The sequence below is a fragment of the Festucalex cinctus genome, chromosome 16, assembly GCF_051991245.1.
Source record: "Festucalex cinctus isolate MCC-2025b chromosome 16, RoL_Fcin_1.0, whole genome shotgun sequence".
NCBI lineage: Eukaryota > Metazoa > Chordata > Actinopteri > Syngnathiformes > Syngnathidae > Festucalex > Festucalex cinctus.
The window spans coordinates 13,147,164-13,172,694 of NC_135426.1; the positions used below are offsets into that span (position 1 = coordinate 13,147,164).

Sequence of the window (25,531 nt, forward strand, 5' to 3'; positions counted from 1 at the left end):
CGAAAAGAGAAACAGCTTTATTGGATGTGTAACATACAAACAAAACACTGACAAGGCAGAATGACTGTGTTCCCTTTCATTATGGTAATCAACAGTCTCAAACAGGTTTAAGTCAGTTCATGTGAAAGTATCATGTTTCCAAAAGTTTCGCTTCAAGATGGAATCCATAAGAGCACAAATATATTATATACATAAGGATAGAGAGACCAAGAAAAAATTGTTTTAATAGTGGCTATGTAAGTTTTTCCAAACCAAAATAGGAGTCATACATTTTTATTTTTATTTTTTTTTAAAGACCACTCACCTGCCAAGAGGACTAATCAGTGCTCAAAGCATCACATTTGAAAGAAAACAAGACATGAGAGGAGGATGTCCTGGGCTCTTTTTTTTTTTTTGATTGCAACTACAACTATTCACAAGAACTTAAAAGTGGACTGTTGATAAAATAGTGTAACATAAGCACTCAAAATGCATGTACCCTGTAGGCTTTGTAGACATATGAATTACTTCCAGCTCATTCAAAATTAAAGCCTGGGATTTAAAGGGGGTGAAAAGGCATGTTGGCAATGAGTCCACTCATGACGCAGGTTCCTAGTGGTGAACATGTAAGAAATTGCGCCGTCAGCCTATCGAGGATTTACTATAGAACTGCTGCAAAGTTCCAAAAGCAGCATTACTGTGGCACACTTGTCATACTTAAGACTTAAACTTAACAATAGAAGGCTCGCTCCATCTGTTAAACTGACAAGGAGCTCATGCTAAACAAAAGAAAAAGGTAGGATGTGCATTTACAGTGTCGCTGCGATGAGTCAGAAATGACTTGAAGATATCGCACGTCGTTTCATGAGGGCTCACCTGGAAAGAGGAGGCGGGTGCGGCTACTAACCTTCAATACTGTGACAATGAGAGGAAGAACGCTCAGTGTGGAGCCACTTGTCGTCTTGGATAGAAGGAGATGATGGGAAAAGATGAAACAAACTGAAGCTCACACTGCATGCCGCTTTTACAGCAGAAAATCACAAACGTCACTCTGTAACATCGAGAACTGGAACCAAAAACTCCGCCATCCATGGCTTGTAACAAAGAAAAGAGGCAGCTCTAGCTTTCGCATACATTTTGCTCCTCGCTGCCCATCGAGGCCAAACAATCAATGGCAACATCCGCCGCAATGGCCGCCGCCGTGGCTGTGGCCCACCGAGGCCTCACCGTGCTTGGTCCGCCGGCTCAGGATCTCGTATGAGCAGTCGTCGCCGCAGCAACCGGACATGCTCGGCGAGGTCTCGTCCATCTCGAACCTGCGGGGAAAAGTGGAGGGGATTCAAAACAAAAGGCAGCGATGCTCTCGTACTCCGGCGCAGTACTCACTGGAGGGCGTCTCTGAAGAACTGGTATGCACCGTGGTTGTGTTTAAAAACTGTCAGCATCACTTTCTTCATCTGCGTACTGCAGAAAGCAAACATGAGTTTTTAAAAACATAAAAACTAAATACTGACCTAAACTAAATTGCAACTGAAAAATTGCAAAAGCTGCACTCTGAAGTCAAGGTACTGAAAGGATTTTTTGTCAAACTGCATTTGACGACCAATAAAAAAAAAAAAAAAAAAGCGGAATCAATGTGGAAATGTCTTCCCACCCGTTTACCTGTTAGCGATGAGCTGTAAAATCTGGATGAGGAATTTGCCGAGCCCTTTCCTCCGCACTCTGCTCTCCAGCTGCACCTCGTAGCTGTAGCATGTTCACAAGTTTATATCCAGCGCAGCTCCTCGGACATCAGGACAACAAATGGCGTCCTACCAATATAACACCTCCTCCCCACACTCCACGTCAAACCGGAAGTGAGAGAAAGCAACGGGGGCGGAGTCTCCATCGCGGGCCAACAGGTACCAGGCCCTCTCGTCGTTCATCTCCTCCCTCTTCTCGCGTTCCTTCCAGCCCCACTCGCTCTGCTCGTAGCTGGCGGCATGGGAGCACATTTTTAATTGTCCGCTTTATAAACAAAAATAACCAAACGTGGATGCTTACAGCGTCTGCATGTTGGCTCGGGTGAGTTCGAAGGCCCACTCCACCGACAACGGGTTGAGGGCTGTCACTCGCTTGCACTCGATCTGCAGGTTCAGTCTGGATGGGATGATGCAAATGGTCAGCACCACATAAATGATCGGCGATGGAGTGGTACACACACACACACACACAAAATACAGACCCGTTCCTGTCGTACTTTTTGAAAGCTGGGAAGGAATCCAGCGGGTCATCAAGCTGGGAAAAGATGCCACAAATGTTATACATAAAAGCTCAGCTGGACTCAATGGAAAACATTTTCCAGCATTTTGAAGGTGTGTGATCAGCAACATCTGCTGATAGGCACTACAGTATGGGAACGACGTGCCTGTAAAGCAGCCAGACCACTCCCACGGGCGCAATTATTTACTGCATCAAAGTGATGCTGACAAAGCCCTCCAACGCTTGCCCCCTCCTCCCCAATCAAGTCACCTTATTGGCAGCGTCCACCTTGGCACAGACGGCGTCCATGGCCGCCCTCTCCTCCAGACGCCGCGCTTTCTTCTCCTTCGCTCGGCTGGATTTCCTCTGGGGAGGGACCATCAAAACAGCATAATTATCTTTATTCTCACAATGATGGACCAGGAGAGAGCGAGAGCAACCGAGCTTAGTGACGAGCAATGTAGGTCATTTGTTTGGAGACGGATACTTTATTTATTCCCAAGAGAAATTCACTTTAAGTAAGTGGGGGACAGTCTAAAATGATTAATGTCAGTTAAGTGTGATCGACTTATGTACATGCACCTACGCCAAACTATGAAATTATTCATGATAACCCCATTAGTTTGGCGTATTAAAATTAAGTGTTTTCCTAAGCTTGGTAGAATGGAAAGGAAGATGGCAGTAGTTCAAGTAGAGAGGTCCACATAAATTCTGGTGACGTATGATCAGTTTTCCGACATCGAGTCAACTCTTTCTATGGCTAGACGATGGTTTCGTATATTTAAGCGACATAAAGGCTTTTTTACATGAAGCGTTTCAGACTGCCATAAGTGGTGCATGCTTATTGTGTATGCAAACAAACAAGCACTTGTCCTCCAGATCAATCGGGAGGCAAAGGTGGGAATGCACCGAGGAGACCACTTTGGCTCAGATCGTAATAAGCTCAGAATGTGTGGGAACACGTGGATGGGTTTAAGCAAAGAGTGCAAGTGGAGGACGTAATTGCCACCGCAAAGTACAGCAGTGGTGCAGGCGGGTGGGCTTACTTGCATTGGTACTTGCAATTTGGAAGCAAGTGTTGTGGTGGCATCGCGGGCTATGAGGCACCCGGTGGTGTAAACCGCAAACATGCCAGCGCTAATTTTAGCCCGCATGCTAAGCAGGCTACTACCATGAGCCCTTCTTCCTCTCTCTCCCCCCTCTCATCAAGTTCATCTCTCTCTCTCTCGCTCGCTCTCAACTCTCACGCCATCACGAGCAAACGCAACAGCAACAGCAGCAGTCCTTCTGAATCTGATTGAGCCAGCTCGTGCCACTTACCCCCATCTCGCCGCGTCCGCGTCGTGTGCTCCGTCACCGCCCCCGGGGAACGCTCCTTTTTTGTTGCGGGGTCCGTGCGCCTGACTGTCGCTGCCGGGGAGCGAACGAGCGAGATAGCCGCTGAAGAATACAATGACTTCCGTGCTAGCGAGGCTAACTGACTACAGTGCCGGCCGGCCCGCGGTCACGGAGCAGTGTGCGGCTATTCGCAAATAAGAATCAGCGCTCAGTTAGAATTATATAAGTGTAATTTCTCCCTTTGTCGGATGGGCGCCAGGAACGCGGGATTGAATTTATTTCAGGTCCATCTTGCTTTCGCCCTTTCTTTACGACGCTCTCCCCGCCGCTCAACCGTGAGGCGTTCACGTGCTTCTCCAAAACTCCGACTTTAAAAATCCCACAAATGGACATTCTTGCAACAACTTCAGAATAAATTAATATGCGCTCATTTTCGAATGCTGGATCACTTTCGACACAACAATGACTCCAATTCATTTTTGTTTCTTTTCCCACGATGTTTAAATTTTAAAATGGTAACGTACCAGAAGGATACTTTCATTTACGGAGAAATGAACGTCCCACGCACTAGCGCGAATTTGTGTTGTTTGGGAAGTGATCACTCTGCATTTGTCATGCAATTTACAAGAAAATAAGCTATGACATGACATGACATGCCATTTACTTCTGCTCTGTGAGTCTTTTTAAATAAAGCTCCATAAAGAAGGGTTTTTGTATTCTTTTATGCTGATCAATCACGCCACAATTTTTCATCAGCGCTATTGCTTGATTATTAGCGTGAAGATTTTTTTTGATTTTTTGGTCAAGGGGCAACTCAGAATGTGGTTAAGGGCCAAAGTTCCCCGTCCCTGCCATACAGGTACAGTACCTCTTCACAAAAAGGCCGCTTAAAATGGAACATACATAATTTCTCCTTTTAATATTACAATATAAACATGAAGAAAACAGTGCTTCAACTTTAAAAATATGTAAAAACAAAAAACAAAAAAACAAGCAAACAAAAAACCCAAACAAAAACAAAGAAAAAAGACAAAGCATTTTCTTTTTTCTGCAGTGGAGTTAACGAAATTAGCCCAACAAGTGAAGACGAAGGGGCTTAACGAACTGGCTCCAAACGGAGGAAACAAGCTTCCAAACCTTCGCACCTGAATACCTAGACACCAAAGGAGAACACTGCATCAAAATGACTATAAAATAATCATATCTGTGTGTGCATGAGTACCTTAGGAAAAGTTCTGGATTTTTGGGCCACGTTCAAAATTTCAAGGCGTTCCACTGTTGAACAAGAAAAATATTTTAGTTTTCTGCTCAAAATATACTTTATGTGCGTTAGGTTCACTCGCAGGCTAACCAGTTGTGTTTTCAATCAATCGATCAATCATTCAAACAGCTGACCTGCTCCTCCGTGATCAGCTCCAAGCACGGCATCTCGTCCGACATCTCCTCTACATCTCTCAGGTCAACCGTGTCATCTCCCAGGTACAAACTGACGGGGCTGTTCCTCACACATATCTGAGTGAGGCACAAGCCATGCAACAATTAGCCAGCGGTGATAACAAAGAAACCTCAACACAAATATCGGTGACTGACCCTGTCTGAGGGCCAGCAGGCCACGGCGTGGCCCTTGCTTATCATGACGTCGTGGATGTTGACATCCCGGCTTGTGTGCGTGCTGTAAAGGGAGAGCTGCAGCACGTCTCCGGTGTAACACTCGAGGGCGCCCATGAGGACGTGGTTCGTGCACAGGCTCTGGAAGCAAGCGATGGCCTCGGGGGTCCACGCACCCTCAGAGCCACAGCACACATACTTTAATTTTTAATTGATAATTTAAGTGGAAGTTTAATGCTAACATGTTTGTCTATGCAGAACGTGAAAAGTGGATATGAGGATATTAAATAAATGCTTACAGTTAGTGGTCTAATTCCAGCCAGCGTGGAGGGGACAGCTTGCGCAGGGAGATTGGAGAAACACATCCTGTGAAAAAACAAACAAACATGGCATTTGCTGACTTCTAATAGGCTACATGGACCACAAACGCTTTTCCTGTGTAATCAGCATACTTGATGAACTTCAGGTTGTCAGAGTTCACCATGCTGGTCTTGCCGTAATCCACAAAGTACACCTCCACCTGAGAGGCGCTGGCAACCCGCTGTATCACCACTCTGTAGAACCAGCAGCCCGCCGCAGACACGCAACAAGCTTGGCCCCGTCGGACGAATCTCTGTGGGAGTCGGTAGAGCTCTGACACCTCGGGACAATTGTAAAATCGTCTGGAGGAAACGGGATGATGACAAGAGAATGCCATTTCTGGAGCTCAATATGTAAAATCGCTCTTCATTTTGAGAACGGAGGAATTGATGCCCTCACCTCATCTCAAACATCATGTCCAGCAACGCGCGCGACTCGTCGCTCTCGAAGAAGCTGATGTAGAAATGTCCCGGAGACTCGACATGCTCCACCTGGATGGGCATGACCTTGCGAACGTCGTGCCGCGTGGGCCGCTTGAGACGCTGATTGCGTACGACGTCGTCCAGGGCCACGTCCAGGTGAGGACAAACCTCGGTGTCTGGCTTTTTTTCAGGGCTCTGACATGGAAACGGCACATGTGTTAACTTATCATTCGCTACTCACCAGCCTCAACAAACAAAATGGGTTATTTACCCCACCTCCTCTTGGGTGTGGAAATCCTCACTGGTGTCTAACGTCTCATCTTGATGGGCCTCCACTGAACAACAATCATCTCCTTCTTCGATTTTGCCTTCGAGTGGTGCTAAGTTGTCCTCGTGTGCATTTGTGACACCGTTGTCAATGCTGTCCATTTGGCTTGAATCGACACGCGAGAGACTTTCTGCATTGCATATGGTAACACATACTAAGCCAGACATGATCAATATCAGTGCTTTTTCTCAAACCAAGTTGAAAAAATACATCTGATTGATCCCAGTATACGGATATGATGGATAGTTATTGATGACAGATACAAGCACATACTGTACCTCCCCCAGTGCCGTCAGAGCCCATGAGAACCGTACAGTGTCCTTTGTCGCCCTCTGCTGGTTGTGTGGGTAGGTGATTATTCTTGATCAGTGGCACGTCCTTGCCCGAAGGCTTCTGCCAAGCAACATAATTTATAATTCCCCAAAGCAGATCAAAACAAAGAAAAACAAATAAAAAGAATCCCTCTGTGTGGCTTGCTTTCTAAGCACAGACCTCCAGCAGCGGTTTCTGATCCAAGTCTGGATCCGCTTCTTGTTCCTTCTCTGCTGCCGCTGCGGGCGCTGGCTCATAGCGAACATGGAATGAGGTGGTTTCAAGGACAGTGAGAGGAGTTAAATTGAGAAATCGTAAATATATAACTGGATTCCTACGAAGAAAACACACCTGATGGTTTTCCTTGCTTCACAATTCTTCTATGTGGCATATTATTTAACCTATTGGGCGTGTAGAACAACCCGGCTTGATAGAACGGCACCACGCTGTCATTGCGTCTCAGGCTGAGAATTAAGCCCATGTTGGTGGGCTGGACGAAGACCAGATCTGCCACAGCCTCGAGCATTTCTCTGACTGTGTTGAAACCAAAGTTGTGGGGGTTCAGCGGGCGGCGAAAGCATCGCAGGTAGCAGGAACTCAAGTCATACAACTTGACAGGTCCCTAGAATAGTCACTATTTTAATGGCATAGAACAAAAAGTTATACAATAAGACGATCATATGCAGTAGACCAGTGGTTCTTAAACTGGGTTCAGTGAGTTAGTCTTAGGGGTCCCGTGGAAGTGAATACTAACTACGTCGGCAAAAAAATGAAAGTGGTCAGATGATTGAATATGTGCAATATGAATTCACATGTATAACGGAACGTATGGTGTTCCATAGGGTTCCATTCTGGGGCCTCTGCTGTTTTCATTGTATTTGTTGCCCCTCGCCTGGATTCCACCTTAAGAAAACGGAAGTGATTGTTTTAAAGTGCTCTATAAATATAGAGTTGAGTGATGGGAGTCAGCGTCCTAACTGCATGAATTACAATGCTAAGTTGAGCAATTCTAGTCCAGCACAACTTCAATATTTCCTACAAGGTTAAGAGCCACTGTAGTAAATGATATATATTTAATTAACAGTAACAACTAGGCTACGCTCACACTGCAGGGCATGATGCCCAAAGCTGTGTTTCTTGTTAAATCCAATCTTTTTATGTACTCATTCATATTATAAAAACAAATGTGACTTCTAATGTGAACGCAACGTGCCCGTGATGCGATTCGCACGCTGAGTGACGTACACCCAAAACGACGTCGTCATGTTACAGTGTTCACGGAAGTAAATACGGTCCCGACTTGCAACGTTTTACCTCCAGCCAATCCACCGCGGCAAGTGACTTTTATGAGTGCCATATGCAAATTTAGCTGTGCCTGATTGGTGGACTCGTTTCACGGCCATGTTAGGATTTCGATTCATGTGTCTTGTCTGGTTACATTATGGAAATTTAGCTGTGCAAACGCCTGCGCTCCTGGTTGGACTGTTTTCACGCTCGCTCCTGGTTGGCTGCTGTCCTTGGCTTCCTTGTGCGTCAGTTATGAAAGTGGTGTTTACAAACAGCAACAGAAATCAGACAATTTTTTCCCATCTCATACAGTAGCGAGGTTGGAAAAGGTAAAACATTTTGGGGAAATCAAGGGGACACTCCTCGACCTCATTTCATTACGACGACTACGGAAGATGGCGTCGCGTCATCGCCGTTCGTGATGAACCGTCTGCTATAAATGTCAACTTTATGCTTCATGTTTCAAGTGTGATTAAATTAACGACAAATAAAAAGTTAACACTGTTATATCCACATACGAAAGAGGCCCAGGTCGCGTGTGAAAAAAAATCGGAATTGTATTGTTCACACTGCACGAAAATAATCAGATAGTTGTGGAAAAAAATCGGAACTGAGCTGCAGTGTGAAGGTAGCCTAAAATACATAATAAATACAAATATTTATAACATAAAAAAACACCACCATCAGGATACATATTACCTGACAAAGGATGATTTGCAGCTGTGCCCTAAAAGTTTCAAGGGAAAGAAAAACTTTTCGACGGTAGAGGATGGGCGCTGGTTGATACTGGCGGGAGTAGCCAGTGCTCTTTCTCTTTGGCGTTCGCTGCATGGCCACCAGCTGCTCAATATGTTTGGTGGAGGTGTCACTCACAGCTGCGAAAGGCACAGGCATACACTTGTCCAGGACTACAGGCTTCACAAATATCCCGCGATCGACTGTCAACTACCTTTAAGGATTGGACAACCATTGATGCCATAGGTCACTGAAATCACGTCTGGCATCGCCATGGCCATGTCCATAATGGTCCCGAAGCCGAGGAGTTGCAGCGGCATGGGATGTCCAAGCATGTTGCCGTAGTCCCGCACCAGTTGGTTGGGACCCAAACCGTTTTTAGATGAAATGAGCAAAGAGCGCACATCCTTCTTGAGCTGAGCTAAGACCTGTTCCTTGTTCGTCTTGTGCGTTGACATCTGTGGGAGAGAGAGAGAAAAAAAGGTGAGAACAAACGAAGTGACAACAAATGCAGCCGCCATATTTTGACAGCTAGTGCATGTTTGATTAACTTGGCGAGGGTTTCGTGATTGTGTTTTTCAGCTTTTCTTTAGTGTGAGTCATGCTTGTGGAGTCACAAAGTCACAAAATCCTTCAAATGGTTCGTGGTAGAACACAAGTGTCGGCGAATTGATCTTCATCGTGCTTTCGTCTTACAATGTTATTTTGACCGACATCAGTCTTGTTAAAACCCCGAATAATCTCCAGGCTCGGAATGTGGACTTGCGTCTTGCTATTAAATTATTTGCAGAGATAGGACAGTCTTTCATAACTGAAACATGTTGTGTTCCCTCGGCTGGTATCAGTGTCTCGTGACTGAATTGTTCCCGCTGATTCGGGGAATGAGGATTTCCTCATATCCTCCTACTTTGCAGCCAATCATGGACCCTTTTGTTTTTGGACGGGTCCCTTTTTGTGAGTTTTATTCTTGAGAACGTAAAATTGCACATTACGAAAGCAACTTTGATGTTAATATCGAGGATGATCTATATCGCCCACCCCTATTTAGTTGTTTTTTTCCTCCTTGTATTTACTGAATAAACTTTATTTTACACATGTAAAGCACTGAGAGTCATGTTTGTGACTAAATAAATGTGACTGCTAACTAAATAAACACAATACTTCCTTGCAGTGCTGCATTCAGTGTCATAAAAAATGACTTGCACTCCACAATAGTGAATTGAGCACAGTTCAGGTTTACAGCTTTGGGTTTTTCTTTATACTTCAGTTTTTTGTTTGTTTTTACATTTAGCAAGTTTGGAGCACAAGTTTGCTAGTTTTTATTTGTTTCATGTTTTTTAGCCTATCGTTAGTTTTACACAGGTAAGATGTACTTTCACTTGGTTTTCTTTCAAAAAGATTTTATTTTTTTAAGAATACGTTTTTCGTTTTACGTTTGCAATTTTAATTGCATATATTTCGTTAACTATAACCTTAACACAGTTCAAATAATATCAATAGATTGAGAGGTGAGCATAATCCACAGTTAAGCCATTTGCATTCTATGAACTATTCAGGCTAACGCGTTAGCAAAAAGTTGGCAAAATAATGCTCATTTTCTCAATCAAACGTTTCTCCAAAGTAGTCAACACGACAAGAACTGTAACTTGGGATCTTGTCCAGGCTAGCATACACCTGCTATGCTAAGCTAACATTAGCGTTGCCAACTCCTTGCAAATGTAGGCCGACCGATTCACGCATCAAGACTACCACTAAAGACTCTTGGACTTTAACACACTTACCGTTAAAGTGCTCTTTCTCTTAGTGTTTGCTGCTTATTCCAAGTAATGAATGTCACGACCGAGGCTTCGCCCAAAAGCGGCGACAAGATTCGCATCGCTGTAGGCTGGGCGGAGGGCCAAGAATAATTAGCCTACATTCAATTAAGCAACCTGGCCACTGCATGCACTATTTACTTCACACAGTAACGCTCAAAGCCTTATACGTTTACGTACAAAAAAGAATACAAACAATAAATAAATAAATACTTAGCTGCCAGTTCATTGGAGAAATGTATTTGTGCATTAAATTTTATACAGGTGAATTAAAAACTGTAACTTGCCAAAGAAATCAAACCTGTTTTATAGTGGCTGTTTATCCGAATACCGTATTAAGCCTACAGGGTATCATGTGGTTAGATTAATTCATCCTCCATTCCATTCAAGGCCATGAAGACTAACATTTATCGTTCTTACATGTGTATGAGGGAAAGAAAGAAAAAAAATAAAAAAAAATAAAAAATAAGGGATTTATCTGCTCCATTACCAGCACGCCGCTGCCCTTAAATCTTTGGAGTGGTTGGTGAGAAAGGACATGAAATGGCGGAGGGTGCTTGCTTACATTACTGTCATTGATTAAACCACAAGTAATAAATGAATTAAAAAACGAAGGAATTAAGTGCTCTCAAAAGCTCATCGTTTTGTTTTGAAATGGTCCACGCTGTAATTCGAGGGATGTCCACTTGATGGCGCTGGAAGTTTGTGAATGGGAGGAGGGAACGAGGCCTGGCTGCTATGCGCCAACACCTTCATTGTTTGGATGCCCACAAATGTGAACATATCCAACAATAGGACAAGTCACAATGACGTCAGATACTTCCGGGTGGCAAAATCATAAGCGTTCTCATGATGGCACCACGAGTAAGCACATCCTTTGACAGTTACAGCATGTCATTTGACCAAGAAAGAGCCATTGAGAAAACTGGATCAGTAGCTTGAATTAATTATTGTCTTCTTTAGAGATTGCACATAAATTCTTCTTCTCTATTAAAAAAAAACAAAAACAAACAAAAAAAACAATTAAGAGCTGAGGCGGCTTTTCTACACCGTAACAACGAGGAACTCTAACGCGGCCATGCCCCCGCCCATGCAGACTGTCACGCTGCATGTTTACGCTCCTCTGGCTTCTCATGTGTGACATGCGTGCACTCGCGGCAGACAACTAGGCACTCTAAAGTTTTCAGTAGCTATCTTCAAAAGTGTTTCAAGACAAATCACTGAATTCCATTTAATTCCATCTCAATTCCATTTATTTACATGTAACTTTTAGTTAAATTGCATTCACTAAACTAATCCTAATTAATATTAATTATACATATTTTGATGTGCAATAACATTATTGTGAACACTGCTAAATCTCAGGCGAAGAAGGAGGGAGGACATGGAAGAGCGGCAATGGATCAAAGAAAAAACAACAACAACTAAACAAACACGTCCAAATTGACTTGCTGGATGTAAAGCTGTGACATTTCCCCAGTTACACTGAGGCGTGTCTGAGAGGCAACAAAGCATAGTGACTGCCAGTCAGCCAGGCCTCTACTGGGATGATAAATCATCACGCTGATGAGCAGCCACACACCGGGTCAATACGCATGCCGAAGGATTCAACAGAATAAGCCAAATCAATCAAACGCTCTCATATTAGCACACTTTGTCAAGCTCAAATGAGCCATTAAGAAGACACAAAACAAAGAAAGATGGCGTTAACATACCTTGAGGAAGAATATGCTTGAAAGGGCGTCAAGTCCAGAACTACACCAAGGTCTTTCTGTTCTTTCTACAAGTTAACCTTCACCACTGTTTATCATTTTTATATTCACTCTAAGCTGTAATTATTTTATTCAGCCAATACAAGCCTATCATAAAAAACTACGGCCCGGGGGCCATTTGCGGCCCGCCGTCCATTTTTCAGTGGCCCGCGACATATGCTAAAAATGGCATTTGACTCAGTTAAAAAAAAAAAATAAAACAAAACTTTTTGGAGATGGTAAAAGTAAGAAGGGAGGGTATCGAAAAACAGGTGCCATTAAAGGTTATTTTAGTTAACGAAAACTAATGAAAAAACTAAAACTAAAATTCCAAAACAATATTGTTACCGAAATAAACTAAAAACGAAAATGCTTTTTAAAAAAAACGAAAACTAACTGAAACTACATTTTATGTTTACAAAACTAACTAAAACTAACTATAATAATAGCAAACGTGCTTCGTTTTAGTCTTTGGTAATTAATTTAATGCATGAGCCTTTGGGGATGATTTTAAAATGTGATTTTTAGTACATTTCTTTTGATATCATCCGGAATAATGACGTTTGAAAGTATGTCACACAGAAGTGACATCATCTAGCAGCAGCCAATAGAAAAGCACCTTCAGATGACGTCGCTCCCATGGTGTTTTTTAAATATTGTGCACAAGTAATCACATTTAAAAAACAAAACTAATACTAATACTGAAACATAAAAAAATAAAACTAAGCATATTTTTTAAAGAACTAAACTAATTAAAATTAACAGAACCACCCTGAAAACTAATAAAAACTAAGTAAACCGAAAAATTCCAAAACTATAATAACCCTACTGCCATATTACAAATAAATTGGTTTATATACTGTAGCATTTTCCTAAATATGCAAAAGCAAAAATAAATTATTTGTACAATTTTTCGGACTAAATACAATTTCTCTTCATAACATTATGTGGCCCTTGCATCCTTCTGATTTTCTGTATGTGGCCCTCAAATGAAAAAGTTTTGACACCCTGGTTTAAGATTAATTTGTAGAGCAGTTTGTCAGTGTTAGTTTAGTTTGTATTAGTTTTATTTATTTTTTAACTACAGCGAGTATTTGTCAAGTGCAAGACAAAAAAATGCCATTAAGTATTGTGTAATAAACTAAAATTCTCAAACAACTGCTTGACCTTCTTTCTTTATGGATGTACAGCAATACTGAAATAAATACATTTAAAATGAACCCAGGAAGCTCGTCAGACAAGCTTGTAATTTGTTGTGCTTAAGAAAGAACCGATTTCATTCGACACGCTGTATGCGGACACACAGCACATTCATTCTCTAGGGAATTCAAAGTGGGTGGTGGTGCCGCGGGGCGGAGGTGGGTCGCTGGAAGGCGAATTATCCCAAGGTGATTTAAAGCGCGAGTGAGTCATCGGGTGGAAAGTGCAGAGAGGTAAGAATGTATATGCCCTTAGAGCTGGCAAACTTTTGTCAAAGTCACAAATCGCACAGCCTGACTACATTAAAGCCAGCTAGTAAAAAGTAAACACGAGCGAGCCGAGGGGGAGGAAAAGATATCTGCTCGCATTAAAATGTGGCTCCACTTTGTCAAATCTAATTGCCCGTGAGGGACCGGAGAAGAGAAAAAGAAAAGAAGGTGAGTGACAGACTTCCACTCACTCAGAATAGACAACGCATGCACACACTGGAGAGCTTCTGATGATGCAGTTGAGTCATGTCAATCAGACTGAGCTGTTTCTAATACTTTGACCTTCTCGGGTTGGACTGAATTCAAATCAACATCGCAGTGTAGTGGAATGCAATTTTTAAATTGCAAAGGCAAAAACAAAACACACACACACAAAAACCTCTACAGGTAAGTTCAGTGCTTAAAGAGTGTGGTCCAGATGTTTACATATCATTGTTTCATTAAACACGAAAAGTTGAACTGAATTGTTTCAAACTTTGTGTAGTTGTCGGCGTGATCGCTAACGTACAAGTAAATGTAAGGCCAAAACGTTGATGTACAGTATAATAAATCTAATATTGTTTATTGTAATACAAATGAATTTATTTCATGTTTTTGATTAAAAAAAAAAAGGTAGTGCTAACGTATAAGCTAATACTAAATTAGACATAAGCGTATCCCATAAGACCAAAACATTTATGTACTGATATTGTTTATTGTAATACAGATTATATTTCATGTTTTTGATTAAAAAAAAAAAAAAAAAAGGTAGGGAAAAGGGGGTGAAAACAAAATAATCACACTTTAAATTGCTGAACAATAAGCTAACGCTAACCGAGTAGTAAAAGTATACCACCAAAACATTTATGTATTATTATAATACAGATAATTTCATGTTTTTGATTAAAAGTAGGGTAAAGGGGGCGAGAACAAAATAATCACACCTTAAATTGCTAACCTATAAGCTAACGCTAACCAAGAAGTAAAGCTATACCACAAGAACAAAACATTTATGTATTAACATTGTTTTTTGTAATACAGATTATTTCATGTTTTTGATTAAAAAAAAGGTGGGGAAAAAGAGGTGAGAACAAAAATAATCACACTTTAAATTGTTAACCTATAAGCTAACGCTAACCGAGAAGTAAAGACCAAAATATTATAAATTGATATTCTTTATCGCAATACAGATTAATTTTCAAAATAGGGGGGAAAAAAAATTACAGGTTATATACACTACCACAACCACAGGAAATGAAGCGATACATCTACTAGATTTTAGAAAACGTTACAACCCCTTAAGACTTTGTTTTGAATCATTTAATGGAAACTCCAACTCAACGAACAATTATCCAAACAAATGCAAAAGCGAAAAGTCTCTGCGGGACATGGAGGGAACCCCCGCCAAATCCTGCCACTTCACTTACTTTCAGTTTCTCTAAAAGCTTCGAGTGAAAAGGTAAGAAGGTAGGAGGGGAACAAAGGGGATGATTCGGCAATCAAATATTTAGGAGGTAAAATAATGTTCTCTTCCAGTCTGCTTTTCACTCGCACTCTCGCCGATTTTTCACCTGCAAACTCACATCCGTGCTCGTTGCTGTGTTGGACGTGTACTTGTGCTCAACAAAGGATGGGCCAAAAGAAAGAAATGGTTATTGATTATTGGCGGGCCAAAGGAGAGCAGACGGTGCCGCCATTAGCCCGATACGCGTCCCTCGGGAGCGTCGCAGTGGCAATCTATAACTGCCGCCACTCATTTGTCCCCCACTAAATGTCAAGCTGTGGCTACTTTGTGAACGTGCCGTCGAATGAAGCGAGGGCAACGAAGCAGAGCAAAAACCTGACGGGAGGAAGAAAGAGTGGGAGTGAAAGGTCAGCGAGAGCAAAGAGCGCAAAGTGTCTGAATGGCTCACACTGGCATTAAAAAAAAAAAAAGAGAAAATGTCCAGAGAAAAAGATGGAAGAAAGGTCCCGCGGAGACAAAGTGCACTTTGAAAAGACGGACGAGAACAATGGCGACCCTGGGATGGAAAATGAGAAATGACTCATTCGGGCTTTTTTTTTTCCCAATGCATGGCTCAAGTTCAATAGAAACCATTGGCGGCCCTCACAACGTGTGCCCACTCTGCCAGATTACTTCCAACAGATGACAGTATAACGGTTGTCGGTCACGTCACTAACTTCATTTCTTTTGATAACATTGGACTCCTTTTATAAGTTGTCATTCATGTTTTTTTTTTTTTTTTTGGCTCAGTGGTTCTGAGACACTAAGTGACCAACACTGGATAAATAAAACACAAAACATTCATTGGCAAGACCCATCACTGGCTTTGTCGCTCTCTGCTCACCATGCATACCATCACCCACACTCAACATTTAACATTTTTGTTCTGTAAGTAACTATGTTCAAATCTCCACCCCACACAAAATAAGTCATTATTTTGCTTGTTAGCCCTAGTTATTAGAAATGAATGATATTCTTTAATGTAAAGACAGTGACCATCATTTCTCACATTAATTGGGATAAATATAAATAATTTTCACCCTCTTTAGCCTATTTTTCATTTTTTTTTTGAAAAAAAATACATTTTGCTTAAATCATTTCCCCATGATGCAAATGGCTATTTTTTTTTGTGTTTCTTGAAAAATCTGGGAAAAAAAAAAAAAAAGACTGGCTAAGACTAAGAAGGCGTCGATCTACAACATTTTATTTCTATAAATATCTGCCAGTGTTTACATTTTCAAATGATCAAACTACAACATCCCTGAATTAGAATGTCATATTCAAATAAATAAATGCTCTGGCCTGATGTTTATTATTGTGGTTATAGATTTACATTTACTAAAGCACTTTTCAATTATTATTTTTTGTTTTATACATCTGCCCCAAGGAGGAAGAAAATATTTCTTGCTCCCCCAACTCTCCGCTATGACTATAAATAGCACCATTTGTCTAAAAAAAAAATTTGTGAAACGTACGCCTTTGCAGACGAGCTAATACTACTTGTGTGGTCTGTGACAATGAGAATACCACTGCCACCTACTGTCGTGGATGTGCAATTATTCTTTATTTTAGTACAACAACACCAAAAACATGTTCTCTGGGGTCAAATCCCCCCACTTCCACTACCATCGTACAGTTTACTATATTCCAAACAAAGTTTGGCAAACTGCAAATGAAATTCTCCCGCAGAGAAAAAAACTACCGAAGTCTAATTTTAGCATCTTAAAAGACCCCCTAATCAGAGAGAATTGCCGAGATTTTTCTGTTTTCTCACCTTGCGTGCTATTAGCACCCTTAAAAAAAATCCCTTTATGGGCTTCTTATGGTCTATGTAAGCGCTCCTCCGTTGCAGCGTTGCGATCACGAGGATGGAAATGTGGGCAGAGTGAGAATCGGCAGCGGCGCCCGGGCAGACATATTTCACGTTTCACGTCATTACTTTTTACGACACTTGAGGAAACGACTCGTTCTCCACAAATCACATCTGCTCTTTCACCAAGCGGAAAGTCATTAGAAAAAGAGGTCGAGTAACAGCGGGAGATATATTTATTGTAGATTTGATCTCACATGAGCGAAATGACTGCTGTAATCCACTTTGCAAAGTTGAAAAATAAGATATCGTGCCTACGTTTTTGTTCAGACACTAGCTCCACCTATCATGTCGTAGCATTTACTCATCATTTATGTTGGCGTGTATCACAATTGTTGGACATTTTGTGTATCAAACAAAAGTCAAAGTTAAAAGTGGATAAAAGCAAATGATGAAATCTCAAGTGAAATGATGCACAAAACTGAAAGAAAAAGAGCCAAAGGATCCCGAAAGAGGCAAATCTATTCAAAATGTCTTCCGAATGTCACTTTGATGACACCCGTCTGGCACAAAGCTGCTTGTTTGTTCCACTCAGAGACAACATGAGGGCCACAGTCTGGGACACTGAATATTTGATGCACTATCACAGCGACTGTCACATTCAATGTCACGTTTATTTGAGGTAAAAATAGCAGGAGGATCTTTTGGGAGCGTCGCAATCTTCTCAGAGAAGAAATTTGAAGGATTTTATAGGTGAGACATTTTAGTGCAATTTTCAACTACTTTGCGCGAAGAAAATGTATCGCAACACCTGCACTCATGATGCCATGGCATGGCGCGTCAATCCATGTCGTTTCCATGGCGATGTGGCGCTATTGATCCTCAGCGGTTATCATGCTGAGGGAGTTTTTAAAAGCAAAACATGAAGGAACACTGCCTGTTTTTTTTTAGCCTTGAAAAAAGCAGAACAACAAACTTTACTTAGTATGTGACATTTACAAGATAATGAAACTCCACACAATATTGACAACTCAGGGCTGTACAGTTATGAAAGCATCTTTTGAGTTTGGATTTAAAATGGCTACTTTCCTTTTAGAAAATGTCACAAAAACAGCCCAATATCTAATTGTTTGGCTCTTACGTTAACAGATGAGGAATAACAATGGCCATTTTTTGCCCTTTAACTACCACTGATGAGGCCGTAACAACAAAAGCCACGCTCAAAATGTCATATCTCCCTAATGGATTTTAAATTAGTAATTAGATTTTAAAAGCAAATGAAAGAATTCTGACAGCCTTTATTATTTATTAATCATCTTTTTGGGGTGCGTCAACATGGCCAAAAATTATGTATCTTTGCTCCACTATCTTTATCAATGACCTACAGTACAGGCAGCACAATTAAATGCTCTTCCACTAGATGGCAGAAGATTCAATAAACCTGTTGCCATTCATACAACGAAACAGACCCACATTTCACATTTAGTTTGAGAGTAAATTCTCTCTCTATATATTTATATCTACGTATATTTTTTCAGTATATACACTTTTTTACATTGTGACATGTAAAATATATGCGTTGGCTCACTATCTGGACATATCAAACAACAACGTAGCTTTTCATGTAATAATGAAATTGGATTGGGTTCCGGCACAAGTGTACTTTCGTAGCTTGTGTTGAGGAAAGAAAAAGAGGCATTTGATGAAGTTTTGTCCGTTTTGCAAACTCGGAAGTGCATTAGTGTCAATAAGGTGAATGCGAGGAGCAAGAAAAACAGCCGCATAATGAAGGTTGCGAGTGATGAAAGGCCACTAAAGCAGGCCATTTGCTGCTGTCCACTTCACATGTTCAAGAGACACGGCAATTCTATAATTATGTTCTGAATGGGATGCGCCTGAAAGGAAATGGATCATGTTCCTTTTGTGACAGGGGAGCAAAGTGGGCAGCCGAGGAGGAAAAATGGGGTGCTCGGATGTGTGTGGGTGGGGGACAAGTAGAGGTAAGATGGAGGATGGAAGGTCGCAACAACACAGATGAAAGAGTGCTGGAAAATTGAAATAGACTCAAAAGAGACTAGAGGTGAACGGTAGAGGGTTCCGAGTAGAGCGCAAGGGAAGTTTAACAGAAAAAAAACACTTCCGTAGTGTGAAAGGAAGAAACAAAAAGATTGAGTGGGGCGGAAAAATGAGCCGAGGGCAGGCATCGAGTCAATCATCATCTCCCGGGTGTTGGACATGTGCGGGAGAGGGAGAGAGTGTCACTTTGCCCTGCTTATCATGATCATCACCACCACAATCATAATCAGGGTAATTCGACTGTGGCGAGATGGAAAGGCGGATGGCGGCGGGGGGGGGGAAAAAAAGGAGCGATGGGGTGAGGCGAGAAAACGCGCTCCACGCGCCAGATGAAAACAGACAGAGGAGTGTTGAAATGGAGATGGCCGAGATGAGCCGGACGCCATTAAATCACACACGCGGCCTTCCGTGATGTGATGCGAAACTAAGGCGAGAAAGTCATAAAGAAAAAACCCGCCGACTACAAGAAGGCGTCCGGCAATAACGTTGGAAATAATTACCAGCACCTTGCGGGATGTTCAACAACAGGCAGCCTGTAATTAAACTGAAGATCTTTTCATTAGTAATGTGATTCAACAGTAGTAAGCACAATATAAGCTGTTGCTCGAAATGCCAAAGAAATAAATGCTAATGATGATGCTGTGTTTTAGATTTGCATTGATGTGAATGCGTCATAAACATGGTGTGAAGAGAAAAGCAGGTGGGACAATATTGACCAAATTATAGCAATTCCGATCCAATATTACTTGAGAGTGGATATTAACTCATTTGCTCCCAAAAATGTAGAAATACGTTCTATTTTAAATGTTTTAAGTGTCCCAAAGACATATTTATACGTTTTATTTATTTATTTATTTATTTATTTATATATGCTAGAGCATACAGAAGGCTTTGATGCAGACTCAACTGCAAAGAACGGTTGAAGAAATTATAGTTATTACACAAACGGCCAGCAGGTGGCAGCAGAGCAAAGGAGACCAACCAGGACCATGTTTTAAAAAAGCTCAATTACTCACAATTCTAAATAGATTTGTGAATGGTGGTGAAACTTAGCTATATTCTAATGCTAATTGCTGCAGAACGGAAACAGATAGAAACGTACTTTTTTTTCCTGATGAAAGAAGAGACTTTAATATTTCTTTTGATAGGTTCCATGTTTTTATAGCAATAGAACACAATATTCTGTGGGCCTTGCAAAAGCAGTCAAAATCCAGTAAAACAGCTGGGAGCCAACGGGATTGCTTCTGTGAAAATGGCTGGGAGTGAATGAGTTAATTGTGACTTGTAAAAATCTTTCACAGCTAGCCGTTAGGAAAAGAAACATGCGGTATAACAGTGACTTTGTCGCAAATATCTTTTGCTTTTATGACATTGAAAACTATAAAGCACCAACAATGACTGAGAAAAGACTTTTGATGGTAAAATAATTACTTCTTTTCAGATAAACAACTAACACGTCAAGAAAGACGCTAACCCACCGCAAGTTTAGTGGCTTTTTTTTTTTTTTTTTTTTTTTTTTTTTAACATGCCGTTCGTCATTTACCACATTTCTCAGGGTGACCACCAGTGATGTTAATAACAAGCTACAAAGTAGCGCATTAAATTAACCGGTAAGCACATTTTGGAGTAACAACTAATCTGACACATGACTTTTTCCACACAAGTAATCAGACTAAAGATACTCTCCAACCCCTCATGAAAGTTACATTGTAGAATACATATGCTTCTGTGTAGAAATAAAAGCAGTACACATATATTTTGTTGAAAACTAATGGTTAATTGATAATAAAATATACAAAAAAACTGATTCCTAAACAAATAGCTGCACATTATAGAACACATAAGAAAATGAAACTGGGATTGAACATAGTGAAATGCATTTTGTATTCAAATTAACATTCACATCTGAGGGAGTGACATCATAATTTTCAGCACATTAAGACTCGAGTGTCCATAAACAGCAAGAGGAAGGAGGGAGATTCACATTTTCAAGATGCAAGTACAGCTAAAAACATAAATATTGGGTAGGGATGTTCGATCCCACTTTTTCAGACAAGTAGTCAACTCTTGACTTGTCACCAATGCTGTACTGATACCACTAGTACTTTTGATAAAATTTCCCCAAAAATACAAGAACAGACCTATATATCATGATATAGCATTTTTACCTTAAAATTGCATGAAATTAATGGCAATTTTCTATTCTTCTCATTTCTAGTTCCTGATCGTAAAATGGCCACAAGGGGCCAATAGATTTTTGTATTAGCCACCATTGTGAGTACTGATACCTCAGCCAGATATCGATACCTGGTATTGGTAATGGCCCATCCCTAATATTAAGGTTTGTTGTTGCACACTGTTTGTGTCTACGTAGCTTCAATAATTGTCAAAAATGCAGTCAGTCACACCTACACCAGATTGGGTGACTGCAGAAGGTCCCCAAATGTAATCGTTATATTTACAAGCAATTTTGAGTTGTGCCATTACAGTATGAACAGTTTAACATGTCAAGCAAATAAGTGGTACTTAACCTTGTTGGCGGCAATGACCCCAACCAGTTTCCTATGTGCATTCACTGAACACCTCTTCATTAAAAAAATAAAATACAATTATTTTCAAATTCAAGACAGCAGAGGCCCCAGAATCGAACCCTGTGGAACACCATACGTTCCGTTATACGTGTGAAATCATATTGCACATATTCAGCCAATCACTTTCTCTTTTAATATGAAGGGATTACTATGATAAGGAAATCACATGATGCAACATCACAACAAGTTGACTAATGAGTGCACCAAATTCCCAGCCACATATATAGGTCAACTGATGTAGCGTGATAACTTGCAGGCTGTCATCATAAGCATATGAGTCGGGTGTGTGGCTTGACCTTCGCCAAACCACTGACTGAGACTGACTCACCGAATCCCTGGGGTTCGATTGAACAAGGTGACGAACCTGGCCTATATACCATACAGATAAACACTCCAACTGAATGAGTTCATTTTTACCAAAAGAATGCTTGACATTATTATTCATCAAGTATATGTGTTAATTAATCTCATTAGCACACAAAGCAGTGTGAGGGCTTATATAAGAGCATATAGTGTTTGACCGCACAAAAACGCCTTTCATATGCTCGGTCAGATCCGAGGGTGAGGAGCAAAACACGGCAAGGCTGATGATGATGATGAGAATATGGAGACAATTTGGATGAGGGATAGTTGTGAGGTGATGTGAGTCAAATTGGAGAAGATAAGAGGGCAATAAGAGAAAAGAGGCTATTAAAGGAGACGCATGACTGCGAGAAACAAAACGGAAGGAAGGAGACGAGAGAGATGAATAGACGCACGGACGAACACAAGGAAGAAAGCGTGGAAGAGCGCTTGGAAGTTTCTGGGGAGGGAGAAAGCAGGTGTGAGATTCATGGAGAGCACTTATCCCCGAATATATATAACTGCATGGCAGGAAATGAGATGGATGCAGAAGAGAGGATGGAAATAAAGCTGCCAGGGTGGAATGAGTCTTGCCGGGAGAGGGAAAGTTTGGTGGTAATGGTGATGGATGTGGAGGAGCCGGGCGGTGAGGACGGGTGCTGACGGATGGCGGCCTCCGTCGCGCCCGGCCATCTAATAGTCTTCATCAGGGCTGCGCGCTGTGCACTGACGTGACTTAGTCTAATTGCCTTGGGAGCAACGTGCTACTTTGACTTTAATGAGGGGATCATCAGAGTCGCTAGGAGGCAGATGTTCTTCCCAATTCACCGTTGAAACTCACATTCTATATACAGTGTAGAGAGAATTGCAGAGAGTGAGAAAAATAGGTGGCAGAGGTGGCGGACTACAGTCATCAAGACTTAAAGGGGCTGTCTGCCGGTTTCACTCAGGAAAATGCACTTTTATACAGGATTTAAACAAACAAACTACTTCTCAATCTATAGATATGGGCTTTTCATAACGTGTGGGGGTGATTTTGTCCTAAACCCCCACACCCCCAGCCTGTATTTTGCCATTTTGTGTTTGTTTTGTAAACAGCGAGTGGGCCGTTTCTGTGGAAAGACAGTGTTTACAACCCTCCAGCCAATCGCAGAGCGGGGGGGGGGGCAGCCGACAAATTCGCCCGGCCCCGTTTGCGACACTCCACCCCCCCCGCAGCCAATTGAAAAGCACCTTCAGATGATGTTGCTCCCATGGTGGTTTTTTAAATTGTGCACAAGTAATACACATTAAAAAAAAATACTAAAACTAAACCAAAACTTTATTTATTAAATACCTAAAACTAATAAAAACTAACAGAACCACACTAAAAACTAAATAAAGCTAACTAAATTTAAAAAACAAAACTCAAAACGAAAAAAAAAAAAAAAAAACTAAAATGAAAATTCCAAAACTATAACAACCGTGGTGTTCACACCAGCCATTTTTATCCATCTCAGGGGGCGGCCATTTTACTACTTGTCATCGACTTAAAATGACATCACAGTTGCTCAGGGCTGAGACCAATCATAGCTCACCTGTTTTCTGAGTTGTGACATTCAAAAAGCTGAGCTGTGATTGGCTGTTACCTGAGCCCTGAACAACTGTCATGTCATTTTGTGACAGCAGGTGGAAAAATGGCGGCGGTGGATTAAAAACGGGTGGATTTTGCTGCTGAATTCATCTTCTACAAATGCAATATTAATCAGAATGCCGTGTTTAGACAAGTGGGGCTGCATAGAACATATTATTATTATTATTATTGTTATTGTTGTTAAAGAACATTTTGGACTTGACTTCATCTTGAAGTCGACAATTTTGACTTTGACGACATGAGTTAACTTAAACCCATCGATTGGTTTAATCTTTGTGATGGAATGTTTGTCTGTTCAGTTGTCTCTGATTTACATTTGATTCTTAATGTGATCTACACATAAAACTGAGTAGAAATTACTTCACAGTTTAACTAATTGATACCTTCAAGCTCCTTGGATGATGATTGGTCCAACATAACGCCACACAGGAAGTTCAAATGCATTTACAGCAATATATCTTGAGAGGTCATTTCTGAAGCACATTTTCTAATTTGTTGTTTTAATTTGCTCTTGATAACATTAAAATGGATCAGGTGACAACACTCGTGTTTGGAAGCCTTCGCCGCACATGATGCTGGTGCACCTGCGCTGGAAGAAGCAGATGATTCACTGTGGAGAGTCAAGGAGACATAATGGAATAGTAATTGAATAAAGCTGAGAAAGAAAGATAAGCATGAGGCGTATCCAAAAAAGAAAAAAGGAAGCAAATGAAAGGTGAGCTCACGGCGGCACGCACACGCGCACCAGTGCCAGCGGGTGAGGCGTTTACAGATGGCTGGATGTTGGAGGCGTCCCAAACAACACAGCTGGGAGCCGGCGAAAGGGGGGGGGCAGGTGACGGCGAGCGAGGAGAACAGTGCGCAGACAAACATCTCTGATCAAGAGATGGCAGCATGAATTCAAACGAATGCGAAAAGCAATTAGGCGGTGGGGAAACGGAATACTACACAAGAGGGATGAATGTGGCGAGTGGCTGCTGCCGGCATTTCGGGCTCTGCGCTCGCGCTGATAATCAACGTGCGGCCCAACATCACGGCACATGCAGATGGAAAAACAATGGCGACGGTAGCCAGGTGCAGAATGCGACTCCAAGACTACTTTGGATCGTTCCTTTGGGTCCTGGTCCACTTTAACAACCTGGTTCTTGATACCCTTTGGACAACTGCAGGCCACCATCTTAGTGGCAAATCACCAGTCCTAATTAGAAGCCACTATTTGTCAATTTTGCTGTTCAGCTTTCATGCTGAAACATGAAACAGCTGGACATCAAAAATTTACAGAAGGTCAAATTAAATCCACCATTTTCAGTTCGTCTTGAAATTTCACCCTTAAACCAGCGTATCTCACACATTTGTGAGTAGTGTTTTCAGTGTGTGACCTTTCCATAGGCGGCATACACATTTCTATGTACACAGAAAGAACCGAAAGCTTCAGCGTGACATTTAGGGCACGACGAGGCTTTTGTGAGAAGATTGAGAGATGTGGAGAGCAGACCGCAGATGAGGAGAGACACAAGTGGAGTGTCGGCTGAAATTGGAAGTCAAGTATCGGCGGTCGTTTTGGACACATCGTTACATGGACTGCTGTTGCTCTTTCCCTCCTCGTTGCAGACAGGAAGTGTGTTGAACCACTGCTGGGCTTTCGAACAGTAGAGCTGTCAAAATTAATCGATAAATTGACAAGTAATTGATAATCAAATAAATCGACAACTATTTTAATCAAGTAATAATTCGGAGCTATTTCTGTTATGAGCTGGAGGTTGGATCCCAAGGCGCAGGCACAAATAAGATTTTAACTATTTATTCACATGAAGAGGCGTGGAACAAACTTGACTAGACGAGAAACAAAGAGTTGCACAGAGGTACAGTGGTAACAGAAGTAACACACACTTCTCAGACCGCTAGTACAAACAGTGAATCGATCTGATTGGTTGTGACTAAGTAAAGGATTA

The 25,531-nt window shown here is 41.5% G+C and overlaps 2 protein-coding genes across 9 annotated transcripts in view; both read right to left on the reverse strand.

Moving 5' to 3' along the window:
* Positions 1-47: 47 nt before the first annotated feature.
* On the reverse strand, positions 48-3,934 carry naa40 (N-alpha-acetyltransferase 40, NatD catalytic subunit). Of its 4 annotated transcripts, none has more exons than XM_077499827.1 (8): positions 3,267-3,487; positions 2,491-2,586; positions 2,219-2,256; positions 2,023-2,118; positions 1,795-1,953; positions 1,642-1,725; positions 1,366-1,443; positions 48-1,295 (listed from the first exon to the last, which is right to left on the reverse strand). In XM_077499827.1, the coding sequence occupies exons 1-8, from the start codon at positions 3,372-3,374 to the stop codon at positions 1,148-1,150; spliced, it is 807 nt and encodes a 268-aa protein (XP_077355953.1). In that variant the 5' UTR covers positions 3,375-3,487; the 3' UTR covers positions 48-1,147. The 4 variants fall into 4 exon arrangements, with proteins under 4 accessions (XP_077355953.1, XP_077355955.1, XP_077355952.1 ...); XM_077499829.1 differs by lacking the exon at positions 3,267-3,487 and adding an exon at positions 3,541-3,934 and having other exon boundaries at positions 53-1,295; XM_077499826.1 differs by having other exon boundaries at positions 82-1,295; positions 2,204-2,256; positions 3,267-3,476.
* A 517-nt stretch (positions 3,935-4,451) lies between these two features.
* LOC144003496 (tudor domain-containing protein 5-like) overlaps positions 4,452-25,531 on the reverse strand; it is a 148,044-nt gene continuing 126,964 nt past the window's right edge. For 2 of the 5 annotated variants that reach the window (XM_077499821.1, XM_077499820.1), the window contains 13 exons: positions 8,825-9,068; positions 8,575-8,750; positions 6,940-7,210; positions 6,769-6,836; positions 6,555-6,669; positions 6,225-6,406; positions 5,926-6,143; positions 5,619-5,828; positions 5,466-5,532; positions 5,149-5,343; positions 4,954-5,070; positions 4,781-4,833; positions 4,452-4,711 (listed from right to left, as the gene is read on the reverse strand). In XM_077499821.1, the coding sequence (XP_077355947.1) occupies positions 4,813-4,833; positions 4,954-5,070; positions 5,149-5,343; positions 5,466-5,532; positions 5,619-5,828; positions 5,926-6,143; positions 6,225-6,406; positions 6,555-6,669; positions 6,769-6,836; positions 6,940-7,210; positions 8,575-8,750; positions 8,825-9,068 (1,884 nt within the window). In that variant the 3' untranslated portion in view covers positions 4,452-4,711; positions 4,781-4,812. Of the gene's footprint in view, positions 4,732-4,780; positions 4,834-4,953; positions 5,071-5,148; positions 5,344-5,465; positions 5,533-5,618; positions 5,829-5,925; positions 6,144-6,224; positions 6,407-6,554; positions 6,670-6,768; positions 6,837-6,939; positions 7,211-8,574; positions 8,751-8,824; positions 9,069-10,391; positions 10,824-25,531 lie in introns of those variants that run through there. The other 3 variants (XM_077499823.1, XM_077499819.1, XM_077499822.1) reach the window with 3 other exon arrangements.

Coding starts and splice junctions, on each gene's coding strand:
- naa40 (XM_077499826.1), bottom strand. CDS start 3,374: ATGCGGGCTAAAATTAGCGCTGGCATGTTTGCGGTTTACACCACCGGG. Junction 1,444..1,641: donor TTACAGCTCATCGCTAACAG/GTAAACGGGTGG, acceptor TGCTTTCTGCAG/TACGCAGATGAAGAAAGTGA. Junction 1,296..1,365: donor TTCTTCAGAGACGCCCTCCA/GTGAGTACTGCG, acceptor TTTTCCCCGCAG/GTTCGAGATGGACGAGACCT.